At 41.3% G+C, this 12,113-nt stretch overlaps 1 protein-coding gene across 2 annotated transcripts in view; it reads right to left on the bottom strand.

The window, feature by feature from the left end:
* frya (furry homolog a (Drosophila)) overlaps positions 1 to 12,113 on the bottom strand; it is a 44,479-nt gene that overhangs the window by 11,404 nt on the left and 20,962 nt on the right. For both annotated transcript variants that reach the window (XM_044202480.1, XM_044202481.1), the window contains exons 24-47: positions 11,918 to 11,975; positions 11,626 to 11,717; positions 11,248 to 11,420; positions 10,278 to 10,438; positions 9,444 to 9,554; positions 8,812 to 8,966; positions 8,295 to 8,394; positions 8,029 to 8,200; positions 7,417 to 7,673; positions 7,165 to 7,311; positions 6,897 to 7,065; positions 6,543 to 6,633; positions 6,372 to 6,454; positions 5,726 to 5,876; positions 5,281 to 5,384; positions 4,709 to 4,894; positions 3,741 to 3,942; positions 3,117 to 3,238; positions 2,812 to 2,999; positions 2,381 to 2,475; positions 1,699 to 2,279; positions 1,332 to 1,429; positions 1,078 to 1,248; positions 806 to 946 (exon numbers count right to left, since the gene is read on the bottom strand). In XM_044202480.1, the coding sequence (XP_044058415.1) occupies positions 806 to 946; positions 1,078 to 1,248; positions 1,332 to 1,429; positions 1,699 to 2,279; positions 2,381 to 2,475; positions 2,812 to 2,999; positions 3,117 to 3,238; positions 3,741 to 3,942; positions 4,709 to 4,894; positions 5,281 to 5,384; positions 5,726 to 5,876; positions 6,372 to 6,454; positions 6,543 to 6,633; positions 6,897 to 7,065; positions 7,165 to 7,311; positions 7,417 to 7,673; positions 8,029 to 8,200; positions 8,295 to 8,394; positions 8,812 to 8,966; positions 9,444 to 9,554; positions 10,278 to 10,438; positions 11,248 to 11,420; positions 11,626 to 11,717; positions 11,918 to 11,975 (3,808 nt within the window). The remainder of the gene's footprint in view (positions 1 to 805; positions 947 to 1,077; positions 1,249 to 1,331; positions 1,430 to 1,698; positions 2,280 to 2,380; positions 2,476 to 2,811; positions 3,000 to 3,116; positions 3,239 to 3,740; positions 3,943 to 4,708; positions 4,895 to 5,280; positions 5,385 to 5,725; positions 5,877 to 6,371; positions 6,455 to 6,542; positions 6,634 to 6,896; positions 7,066 to 7,164; positions 7,312 to 7,416; positions 7,674 to 8,028; positions 8,201 to 8,294; positions 8,395 to 8,811; positions 8,967 to 9,443; positions 9,555 to 10,277; positions 10,439 to 11,247; positions 11,421 to 11,625; positions 11,718 to 11,917; positions 11,976 to 12,113) is intronic.

Below are 12,113 nucleotides of genomic sequence, written 5' to 3'. Positions count from 1 at the left end.
GTGATTACAATGACGCTCAAAATTCAGAATGAGGCAGGAAGGGAAAGGCAGAATGGACGAGATGGAGGAAAGCCCATACTGTGCTAGTTTTTGTATACTCGTTGTGTCGTCCCAGTCAACATGTGTGTGAAATCTGGAATCGCCCAGTTCATTCTTAAATTATGGCTAAAAAACAGTTTTGAGGTCACAGTGACCGACCAATTGTGAAATATGGTCACAATATCCCCTTCTGTTACTGAGGTGTTGAATAATGGCTAAAAATTGTTTTTCCAGGACATTATGATGTCACAGTGAAGTTGACCTTCGGGGTAGAGAAAGCCATCACTTCATCGTTGTATCCCATTAAACATCTGTGTGAAATTTTCTCATAATTACAGCATCAATTCTTGAGTTATGGCAAAAAACGTGTTTGTCAAGGTCATTTTGAGGTCACAGTGACCTTTGAGTCAAAAGTGCCACTAATTCATTGTCCGCCCAACTGTGAAACTGTGTTATCAATTCTTGAGTTATGGCCAAAAACGTGTTTTGTGAGGTCTTTGACCTTTGACCACCAAATTCTAATTAGTTCATCCTTAAGTCCAAGTGGATGTTTGTGCCAAATTTGAAGAAATTCCCTCAAGGCGTTCCTGAGATATCGCATTCACAAGAATGGGATGGATGGACAACCAGAAAACATAATGCCTCCAGCCACAGCTATTGCTAGTGCGGAGGCATAAAAATCAATATAAGGCATACAGTCACATTGCATATTTAAACAAATTATCTGCAGTAGGACTTTGGGTGTTAATGTTTTATTTAAACTCACCTGGACAAATTTCTCAATTGTCTTGAGCACCTCCATGTTGAAGGGTTTGGCTTGAATTCCACTCAAGTCCATGTGACTCAGGAGGCTGTAGATGATTTGTAAAAGGGTCTGCTGCATACTGGGGAGACCTTTCTCCAACAGCTGTTAAAACAAAATTAAATTCCATTAATATATTTAGCACCTTTTGAGAAGCTGTAATATTAATAATTACTGTACAACCCTTTTTACTGCTGCTCAGCAAATATATGATCAGTTGATATGGCTGCACAAACCTCTGCCATGTAGGTGACCAGGTTGAGGGTTATATCTGAGAAAGCTTCATGAAGATATCGACACACCACATTGACCCAAGAGAAGCAGTCTCGTGTGTAGGAGTGTGTTTTATACAAAGTCATGACATGGGCAAGGTTGGAGAGCTTGGCGTTCTTCTCCTCAAGGCATACCTACACACAAAAAGTGCATTAGCTTAAAACATATAATTATCTTTGAGTGAAAATGAGTATAGAAATGTGTAACAGAGCCAAACCTGGGCTATCCTTTCAGCAACATCTTGACAGAACTGCGTGGGGCCATCAAAGTTCTGCACAAGATGTGGGAGCAGGCAGAGAACATTCAAGGGAAAACCTAACAGATGAAACAGACAAATTAATTCAATATTTCACATGACTATTCACTTGGAAAAATCCTTTTGGAGAAAGTTCACTGGCATGCAATTTGTGTAAAATTATATGGATACAAGGTTACAGCAATGTTAGTTTTTCTGTGTTTTGTTTTATGTGCTTCACGATGGAATTTTATGAAATTTAACAATATTGGCACAAAATAACAGCTTACAGATACAGAAAATCAAAGAATTTAAACATCATCAGCATCCATCGATCCCTACAGTGTACCTATGGCTTGTGAAGTGTCCACTACAGGCACTCGTGACACAGGTGTGAGTTGGCAGAAGAGCTGGAGAGTGAGGTCAGTGGTGGACACGGAGGTGAAGCCCTTCAGCAGCAGCTGCTGGAGCCCAGTGAAGCTGCTCCATTTAAGCTGGCTCTGCAGTTTCTCCAGCTTCTCCCTGTTCTCCGTTTTGTCTAGCGACATGTGGCCCAGCAGCTTATTCAACAGTTTCAAAGACATCTGATACTCAAACTCAAAGTCTGACTCCATCAGTGACACTGCCACCCAGAAGATTGTGGCCAGCAGGTTGCTGGGATGGTTGATGTTGGTTGGGTCGGTGATGTTGTCTTTAGATGACGACGAGCTGCGGGTCTTGGCTAACAAAACCTGCTGTTCACAGGCTTGGATACGGTCCAGTGTAGCGCTGCGAGGTGGATCAGACCACCTGTCTGCCTCTCCAAACTTCTTAGGGACAGAAGAGCTCCTCTGATGTTGGCTCCTCTCTTCTCTTCTAAGATTGAGCTGTCCTGTGCTCTTCCTGTTGGACAGCAGCTTGAAACTGGTGAGGAAATCTGGAGATGAGGCTCTGGAATGAAAGAAAACAACAAATTAATAGTTACTATATGTTTTAACAAAAAAACCCCGCCACCTTCTTTCAACATAAATATATGTAGAGGAGACACAAACCTCGTCAAGATAGCCATGAGATCATTGTTCTTGAGACATTCAGCCAAGTTATCCACCACAGATTCCAGCGTAAGTAATACTTCCATCACATAGCCCTGCAAGAGAGAAAAGGACACAATTGAACACAACAAAAATAGATCCAATGAAGAGATTATGCTTCCAGTGATGATTGTTTGTCTTCAAGACATTAGACTTTCATGATGATCTAGGATTTCTGCCATTAGATCATTATTAATGTGCTCATAAGAGGGTCAAACATCTGGGACACCCAAGTCACTTGCTAAACAGCACTGAATTCATGTGCTACGTCCTTAAAAACAAATTCAGACAAACAACTGTAGAATTCCTCTGCTTTACCAACAACTCATTGATGTGTAATGCTCTCACATCCACATGCTCACACGCATCATGTACACACACAGAGCACTAACCTGCACTTCTTCTCCATGTTCACCGACAACTTCCACCAGCCTTGAGAGCAGGTCGGAGACAGCGTGGGCAGAGATGGGCTGGCGGAGGGCTCGAAACACCTGGAAGGAACGGCCAGCGTAGTGACGTGATGAACTACACAACGCCGTCTGCAACGCCACATCACTGAGCTGCTGCTCCAGGTGGAAATCTAACAAGGACATAGAGAAGAATGCGCTAATGAAAATGAGAATCATTGAGTGGTAAAGACAGGGTTCTGTAGTGTAATTAATCAATAATTACTTTTCAGGATATATTGAAGGGTTACCTGACTTGGACTCTTTGAACACAGATACCACATGTCGCAGAAAGTTCGTCAGCTGCCCAGTGCTTTTTGAAATTTGGTTCTTTGGTGAAATGTCTTCATGGCACCACAGTGCTCCATATGCTCTATAGAACAACATTTTCTTAGTTACTAACAACACACAGTATATTGTCTAGGTGAAGGTCTGCTATGGTAGAAAGTGGGACAAAAAGCTGATTATTCTGAATCACCTGTACCAAGCACAAATTACTGTTACTGTGGTTCTGTTTAGTATTATCTGTACTTAAACTGGAAAAAGCTATTCTAAACAAATAAAAATGTCCAATGTGTACAATTAATCACGGTAAATGCCAACTGCACTAGCTTAATTTAAACATCAAATCTTATCTACTGCTATAGGAATCTATTGCACTATGCATACAGCACCACTAGGTGGTAATCTACACCAATAAATATGAGGAAGTATATAAGCATATTAGAAGGATATTTCTGCTGTATAACATGCATTTATTGTGGAAAATATTTTACTTCCTTTATAACCTGTAAGTAAAACTACATTCTCTGAGTTCAACTACTGCACTTGTTGGAAGTGATTCTAACAGGGGAACACCATATGAACATCAGTACCTTGTGGTCAAAAACTCAATGAGCTTGTTAGTCTTCTCATCAATTTTATTGGAGGCCACCAGCTGCTCCACCTCATGTGAGATCTCAGGCAGGTTGTTGCTGCTGCCTCCCAGACTCAAACTGGACGATGTAGAAGAAGAACTCAGACCAGAGTCTGGCACAGGAGACACCTGACACTCCCGCAGGAAGTCAAAACATCCTCCTGAACACAACAGAAGAAGTGGTCCGTCAGTGATCAGAAACAGGTTGTAGCAGTTCATTTGCATGATTTCATTTCCCTGACAGCATTTATTTAATGTGGTGGAGCTGTCAAGTTTAACTACTAAGTTGCTGCACGTCTAATATCCTTGTTAATTCACAAACTGATTCTTTCTGCAAGATATTACATGTTAAATACAAATATAATAAACATGGGAGTAAAGCTGCTACAAAGACCGAGAAGAAAATGGGATATTTTCTTTGGATCTCAATGGCTTATCATTGTGTGGTATAACTGTAAAAAAACAACATGATATTTTTAGCATGAAAGTTGTATTCAAATGATCAAATGGACAAAGTATACTGTGGACATTTCAAAATGTCTAGACATTTGCAAAACAAATTATCGGCAAGGGGAGGAGGGGAGCCAAACCAGCCTATCCAAGCCTGAGCAGATGGCCCCAATTTGGGCAAGAGGATAAAAATAGCAGAATGGAATGCTTTAATCAAGACCTTTGATGTCCTCTGTGCTCAATATTGCTTTTGGTAGAGTGTCCAAATATTTTCTCCCCAGATAAGAAACTTATCTATCCTCTGACAAGAATGTTAACCATTGTTCAAGTTTATTAGCCAGAGAGAAGAGCAATGTGTCAAATACCAAGCTGCTCTGTTAAGTGGACCCAGGTCTTCTTCAACCTTTTGGGTGTAAATATATTTGTAGTTGAGAAAACTCAAAACAGTTGGGTATCGCTAAAGGCCTATATTTTTACCTGAAGGTAAATACTCCGGCTGAAGACTTGGTTTGCAGGTGAGGGTCTTGGTGCCGTTGATCTCACGTGTCTGCAGTAAGACTGAGGCGATGGCTTGGAAGTTGTTGTTACAGGACAACGTGATGAGCAGGTGGACGAGGAGACGTTTGCTGTGCTCAAACACCTCTGGACGGTAGTGATCTATGCCTGAAGAAAGGAACAGACCAGACTGTTTCAGCACATTTTGAACTCTAAAGACAAGGACTAGAGTTTTTTTTCAAGTTCTGTGCTCCCGGTTTCACAACCTTGATCTCAGAGTCTATCCAAAAAATACAACTGTCTGATATCAGCTGTTTGAAACTGAATAAAAGCTTTCTACAAAGAAGAGAAACTGAATTATCCAACTCTTTGTACTTAAAAAACAATGGCGATGTATCATATTGGACTCAAAATATTTGACAAATTGTTATTTCAAAATCTGCACTCAACCATAGTCCTTAAATGTTAAGTCAGCTATGAGATTTATACAGTATTACATTAAATATGTACATAGATGAGTTTTATGGGGATGACTGATTATCGTGTGAACTCACCCAAAAACAAGGCATGTAGCAGTAAAGGCAAGTGCATGGCCCAGTCCTCTCTCACACTGTGGTCCACCACCATCTCTGTCATGAAGATGACTGCTATATTACACCTATAACAAACAAAAACACATAATGTAAAGCCTCTCAATCAAATGAAACACACTTCTTAAAACAGATTCAAATCAAATCTATTCCACAAAAACATGACCTTTAAGTGCACAGCATCAGAATGAAAAAGCTGAGTGGAGCTGCCTTTATCTGCAGGCATTTAGAGGTAAACTGTGGCATGTTATTAAAGGTCAGAGATCAGTCTGATTGCTGATCTCAAAGTAAACAGCCCTCGGATTTCTGTAGGAGTGACTAGCAGCAGTTTTGTCTTGACATTTTAAACTAGACTTGGAATGGGAGTCAGAATGAGCACATTTTGCATACAAGTATGCAGCAGTCCAACCTGTGCAGTGGTCCTCTGGGAGTGATGGTCTCTGGCAAAAAGTCCACCAGTGGAGCCCAACATCCTCCTTTCAGAGGCATGGGCAGAGGATGGGGCTGGTTGGTCTCAATGACAACCATCAGCCAATCAGCATAGGGGGGCAGAGGTTCACCTAAATGGTTACAGAAAATGATACTGCTGACATTTATGTCACACATATGGCAAATTTCAATCAAAAATGAGTATTTGTGGATTCTCCATAGCTGGAGATGGGTGGCATGTGGGCAAATGACAGACGGGAGATGCATTTAGTACAACTACATAACATCATAGAAGAGAACTTCGGTTTGAAGCTTAGATGTCAAAGGGGTATTTAGGGATCCTTTTCATTGTCAAATTTTAAGAAATGTAAGTCTGCAGGACTAATTCAGACCAAGAGAGTATAACAAAGCAGTTGTGGGGTCACTGCCAGCAGTGTAGAGGCTACTTTCAGTGCCAGTTCTCACAGAAGCCTTTTAAGAGCCCCAGGCTCTGCACTGCTCATGCATTATCAATGACACCGTGCCGGTCACCATCTTACCCTCCAACCCAGCCTGTGTATTCCACACTAACCAGACCATGACAACCAAATTTTTTCATAGGGTGTCTGGTACAGAAAAACACTCACTCTTATCTTCATCGTAAGATCCTCCTGAGCTGTTGCTGTAGCGTGATTCCAGGCGGTTGTGGGCTCGCATTATGTGGCTAAGCCTGAGTTCAGGAAAAAGAAAATCGTCATGATGGGTCTTGCTAGGACTTTCATTTATCTAATGTTAAGCTTCAAGATATTGTTGTCTACCTCTCCTCATTCTCCTTTAGAGTCTTGGTATCATCTGTGTCAGGGAAGCTCTCCTGGCCTGCAACAACAGTATTGCTGCTTGATGTGGTGCCTAGAAATTAACCAAAAAGAGCTAAATACTTGTTTTACAGAATGTTCAAGGAATGTCAACTGAGCATGATCTTTAACACCAAAACAGCTTCACATTCACCACTGGGATCTGTCCAGAGCAAACACAGTTTTCTATGGTTGGCCACTAAGTGATTCCATTGGAACTGCTGGGATTTCCTGGTTGGTTGATTTTTCCCATTAAATAATACACATTTAAACTGGTTTTCATTCTGTTCAGTGAGACAGTGTTTTTCAAAGATGTACCTGAAGCTGCTGTGGAGGCCTTGCTTGTGGCAGTGAAGCGATAAAAAGGAGGGCTATCACAGTGCTGCACCACAGGGTTGACTGGATCTGTTTGTTGTAACTCAAATATCAACTCCTCCATGGTTTGCATGGTGTTGTTCCGGCACAGATAGATCACCACCTTCTTGATCTGAGCAAATATATCACAGAATATCCGTGAGAAACTGGAAAGAGCTAAAAAAAACAAACTACATAACATTTTCCAGTTGGCCTAAATGAGATATCTTACATATGGCAGGAGGGTGGTGTCACTGCTGACACCACATAAGCTGATGAGAAACTGCAGTGTGGTTCTCAGATTGTTGCTCCACTTCTCATTGCTGACTAAAGCATTCCAGGCGTTTTCCATCTCTGGTCCAGGTAGGTCATCTCCATACTGACCAGAGGGGTTAAAAAAAAGAACATAGCGTCATGTTAGCTGGATTGACCTTATATGTATGTACCCATACCCTTTCATTACATTTCCCCAACATGACTTTACCTTGGCGGTCATAAACATGAGGTTATTGAGCACCATAGATGTGGCCTGTAAGGAGCCCCAGCCAGTGCCCTTCAGCTGGTGGGACGAACCTGTGCTGGTCGTCCGGCTAGAAGCGTCATAATCTGAGGTGCACGGTGTGAAGACTGGGAGCAGCAGGCCGCTATCCACCAGCTCGATGTTACCGAGCCAGGGCAGGAGGTAGGTTAGCATGATCTGCCTCCCATTCGGATGAGTGGTGGAAAACCTCTGGCTAACCTCTGGAACAAGCAAGGGAAAGGCAATGCTAACATCAGTGGGGACTGCAGTGTTTATATTCTACATGGAAATCAAACATCTACTGTATACTCAGTTTCACCATAATTGCCAGTTTAATCCTGATCCGCATATGAACTCAACTTAAACCTGGGAGTCCCTTAATAAACTTAAGCTCTCAGTGTTTCTGTGGTTAGTGGGAGTGTCCATATATATAGTAAGTGTCTGGGTGACAGGAGAGAAAGACTTCTTTGGAAGATGAGAGAGCAGCATTTAGTGGGAAACCATAAGAAGATGACAAGCCTGTGAGAGTATTACAGCAGGCTGAAATACCATGGCTATCCCTACATAAACAGCTACCTGAGAACAGAGGAAGTGTGAGTTCAGGGTACATTCTGGCCAACTGGCTGGAGAGCTGAGGCAGGGAGACACTGTACAGAGGAGGCAGTGGACCATGGGTGCCGTAGAGGATACTGTTTGGCTTCTGCTCTGCAGTCCTCTTGGAGTACACAAACAACTTAGCTTCAAGAATCTGTTCAACGAAGGAGGAGAAATGTGTCATTTATCCATTTAATCACAGAAAACTACACAGAAGCATAAAAGGCAACTGTGCTTGTGTATCTCACCTGCATTAGCTGCATTGAAATCTCATAGATTTCTCTGTTGGTGCCTGATGCCTTGAAGAGGACCAGATTCAGTAGTGTTACTATGTCGCTTGGGTAGTTTCTGTTAGTAAGGAGAGAAAAATAACTTTGAGGTAATGTTTCAATATTAAGAACTCAATGCTGAGTAGTCCACATAATGTTTGGGTTAATGTTTATGAGATACAGCAAAAGGGGAAGGCCCATTTCAGACAAATAGTGAGGCTTTTAAGAGGATTAGCTGAAGTGACGCTTTGAAGCCTAAACTAATTTGCTAGTGGTTTCCTCACTTGGACAAGAAATATGGGTGATCCAGAGAACACAGTATCTAAACTTAATAGGCAAATTGTTAATTAACTGCATCTCAAATACACATAAAATGGTACAACACAAACTCCACAAAAAGAAGTGAAGATGAGAACATAACTGCCCTTAATAAAAACAATGTGCACAGGCAGCTGACCTCAACTACGTAGTTGAACAGATGACAGAGAGATTGTACCTGCTGCCACAGACTGTAGCAATGGCTTTGAAGCAGCCTGAAGCGAGCTGGTAGGAGCCTATGTAGCAGCGATCCACAGCCCAGTTGAATAGGTTGACCTGGTCGGCATTAAGCTCCAGGAGCAGGATGACGACTTCACAGCCAAGCTGGTGTACCTGAGCCAGGAGTAGATACCAACACAGACTCTCCTGAATTTCATGTCTTTTTTAAGGATCCCCTGATTTTATCATGAAACTGAAATATCTGAGGCTTTGTGTATTTTTTAAAGATTCATGGATTCATTACGAAAAAGATGATAAAATACATTTTCTGGGCTACCTGCCCAGTTAATGCTACTCCTCAAGCCATGTAATTGAAACATGAGGGCTAAGTCAATTTTTCAGAGGAAGAAGGTGTAAAATAAACATGCAGCTGCTTTATCTTGTATCATAGTAAACTGAAATAAAAACAATATCAGACAAATTTATTTTGAAACAAAACTCTCCTTCACTACTTGCCAGCACTCCTGCAAGATAATGGTGAGCACTTGGCAAGGTCTAGTGTTGGGCTTTTACAAAGCAAGCTATCAGAGGGGCTTTCTGGGTCAGCTCTTTGGTTAAACGCACCGCGGTGGTACAGTTTTGGCCACATACCCGCTGATCCTGGCAGGCTAGTATATTATCCAGCCACTTATAGAGGTATCCGTCTGGAGAGAGGCCAACATTATCAAACACAGGCCCGCAGCACAGCACAGCAGACATGGCCTGGAAGAACAAACAGTCAACAATACTCAATATAGGTTTTAATACCCAAGACAAACTTATTCACAGTTCTACTTTTTCCCTTCATCTTACACGCCCACTGTTCCACCCCCAGAAAGATTTGTCAAGTCACCGCAAAATAACAACACATTTAATCCTAATGTGGTCATTCAACACAACACTGGACAAGCAAGGGTGACTGTTCTCAAAGTTTTCAACCTCAATGATCTTGAATAGCAGCTGTGTTGTTTACTGCCGCAATAGGCAACACTGCACATAGCTCGGTATGCAAGCAGGAAGTACGTGTTGAGTTCCCAGAAGTCATATCATGTGACATTAAACTGCAGTGCTCATGTTTGCCAACCTACTAAGTCTGTTGTTTCTTTAGACCTAAAGATAGCAGTGGGATGAGAGATGTAAAAATCTAATGTTGGTGAGCCCAAGATTTTCTGGGTGGAGCACTCGCTCACATACTGCAGTTCAGGAAAGAGTGTTGTTTACTTTAGTTTGTATTTGTCTTGTGGGTGGAGAAGAGTACATACCAAACAAAGAAATATCTTATCGGTTAGCCGAGATAGGATGGCAGGATTTTTTCAAGTGTATGCTTTGTAATTCAGACCAATCCATTGTCAAGATAAATGGTTGTTTTCATACAAAGCTTTAGGGGGTAATATTAATATATGTAAGAGTTTGCGGAAGACAATAGATTGCAGAAAGTATCTTTACCTTTAGGGCACAATATTGATATCTTGTGATCTGGTGATTCCTGTCACTGTAGCGGTCCAGAGGGGTGAACATGATGCTGAAAGGACCGGCCCACTGACTGAAGAGGATGAAGAGGTGATGCCGCAGGCTCTGCTGTGGAAACAGGAAGCGCCTGTGGTGCACTAGGGAGGGAGACAAGAAAGCCTGTTATAAGTCTGTTCATTGAGAAGAGTGAATGTAAGAGTCAGCAAAAATATTGTGTCTAGGGAAAACTTTTTTTTTTTGAAAAAGCAAAACAAAACAAAGTTGCTTGAAAGAAATATAGGTAAATGAATAACTGGGTAGCGGCATCTCTATATACTGTAGTGGATAGTCTATTAAAGGAAAAAAACTTCTACCAATGATGATTTTGTTATATTTCTCCATTTTAGTTGTTTTTCAAAGGATTATGAAATTGAATAATAATCTTAAAGGGGAGACACAAACTTACCACCTGTTTTTATTTTCTTCTTTAAAAGAACCAAACATAAATAAGATTTCTTTATTCAATTTGCATTTTTTTTGTTCAATTCGTTAAACTCACACTTTTTTTTTAACTTCAAGTTATTTTCATTTTGGTTTACTTCTAATTTTCTTTTCTCTGAAACTCTTAACTAACAAATGAAAGTGCTTTTTCAGATATGATAATAAGGAGTTGATGTCTCTTGACAGAGCACTAGTCATTCAGTGGGGACTTGTGAATGCTTGTCAACCCATGAGTCATCACCTGTCCTTGCTTGCTATGTCTTTAAGTTGAACTATTTTTGCAGTTCCCCGCTGCACTATTTTTGCAGCTCCCCTTGGCTTACGTCCAAATCAAGATGTCAAGAGTCTTGTGCTCCATGTGCTGTGCTAATTAATTTTAGGCATCCATATAAAAGAAATGTAATCTGAAATTGCTAGTGACTGGCCTGACAAGAAAGGCCTTTCAAGCTGAATCTTTTCTGAGTACCTGGTACACATTGGATGAGATTGGCCACCATTGCGCTGAAGTGAGCTCGGATGTCCTTGAGGATCTCTGCATCTTTGTCATTCTCAGCTTCCAGGAGCATCCGGGTTAGATCCACATACTCCAGGAACAGAGCGCCCAGGGCGAGGGTGTCACGTTCCAGAGCTCCGTTTGTACTGTAGGATCACAGTGAAAACAGGGAGACGCCCAATGAAAAGAAAGTAATGCAAACTATACTACAGACATGTATTATAAGGAAAAAGTCAAGGTTATGTCTTGATGACCCTGTTTTTAAATCTTACTTATGCTCCCCCCTTGTCCACTGTGAGTGTGATACTGTGCAGTGTGGGGATGTAATGTGTCAAATAATGCCATACTAACCTGTCACTGATGACACCTGCATCAGCCAGCAGCTCAAAGATCCGCAGCAGCTGCAGTCTCAGCAGGTCTCGTCGTTCACGCCGCTTCTTGTTCTGCAAAAAATCATAAAGAAAAATCAGACAGAAGTCCTGCTAATAATATTATTAATCTGTATTTAGTTACGGAGATTTTCAGATACACGCCAGCTCGCTGGTAGTGTTACATCCCCACTATCTAGTTCATTAACAAATTAAACCCAACACTAAATATTTTGCTTATGTCATGTACTGTGCTGTAAATACAATCAACCAACCTCAGGTCTTCTTTCTAACGCTTCTTTCATAAGGGGATGCAGCTCTTCCACAAGTTCCCTGTGTGCAGACAGTGAAAATATAAAAGTCATCATGAGGTAAAATGCTTTATCAAACAACTAGCGTAAACATTCAGTTAAATGGACAAAATTAAACAACAGTAAGACTATTGTTGTTTTTTTCAAGGAAAAGAGATTT

Source organism: Siniperca chuatsi, linkage group LG7 (genome assembly GCF_020085105.1).
Source record: "Siniperca chuatsi isolate FFG_IHB_CAS linkage group LG7, ASM2008510v1, whole genome shotgun sequence".
Lineage (NCBI taxonomy): Eukaryota > Metazoa > Chordata > Actinopteri > Centrarchiformes > Sinipercidae > Siniperca > Siniperca chuatsi.
Note: the sequence above shows the minus strand (reverse complement) of the source record. Positions and strands in the feature narration are given on the sequence as shown.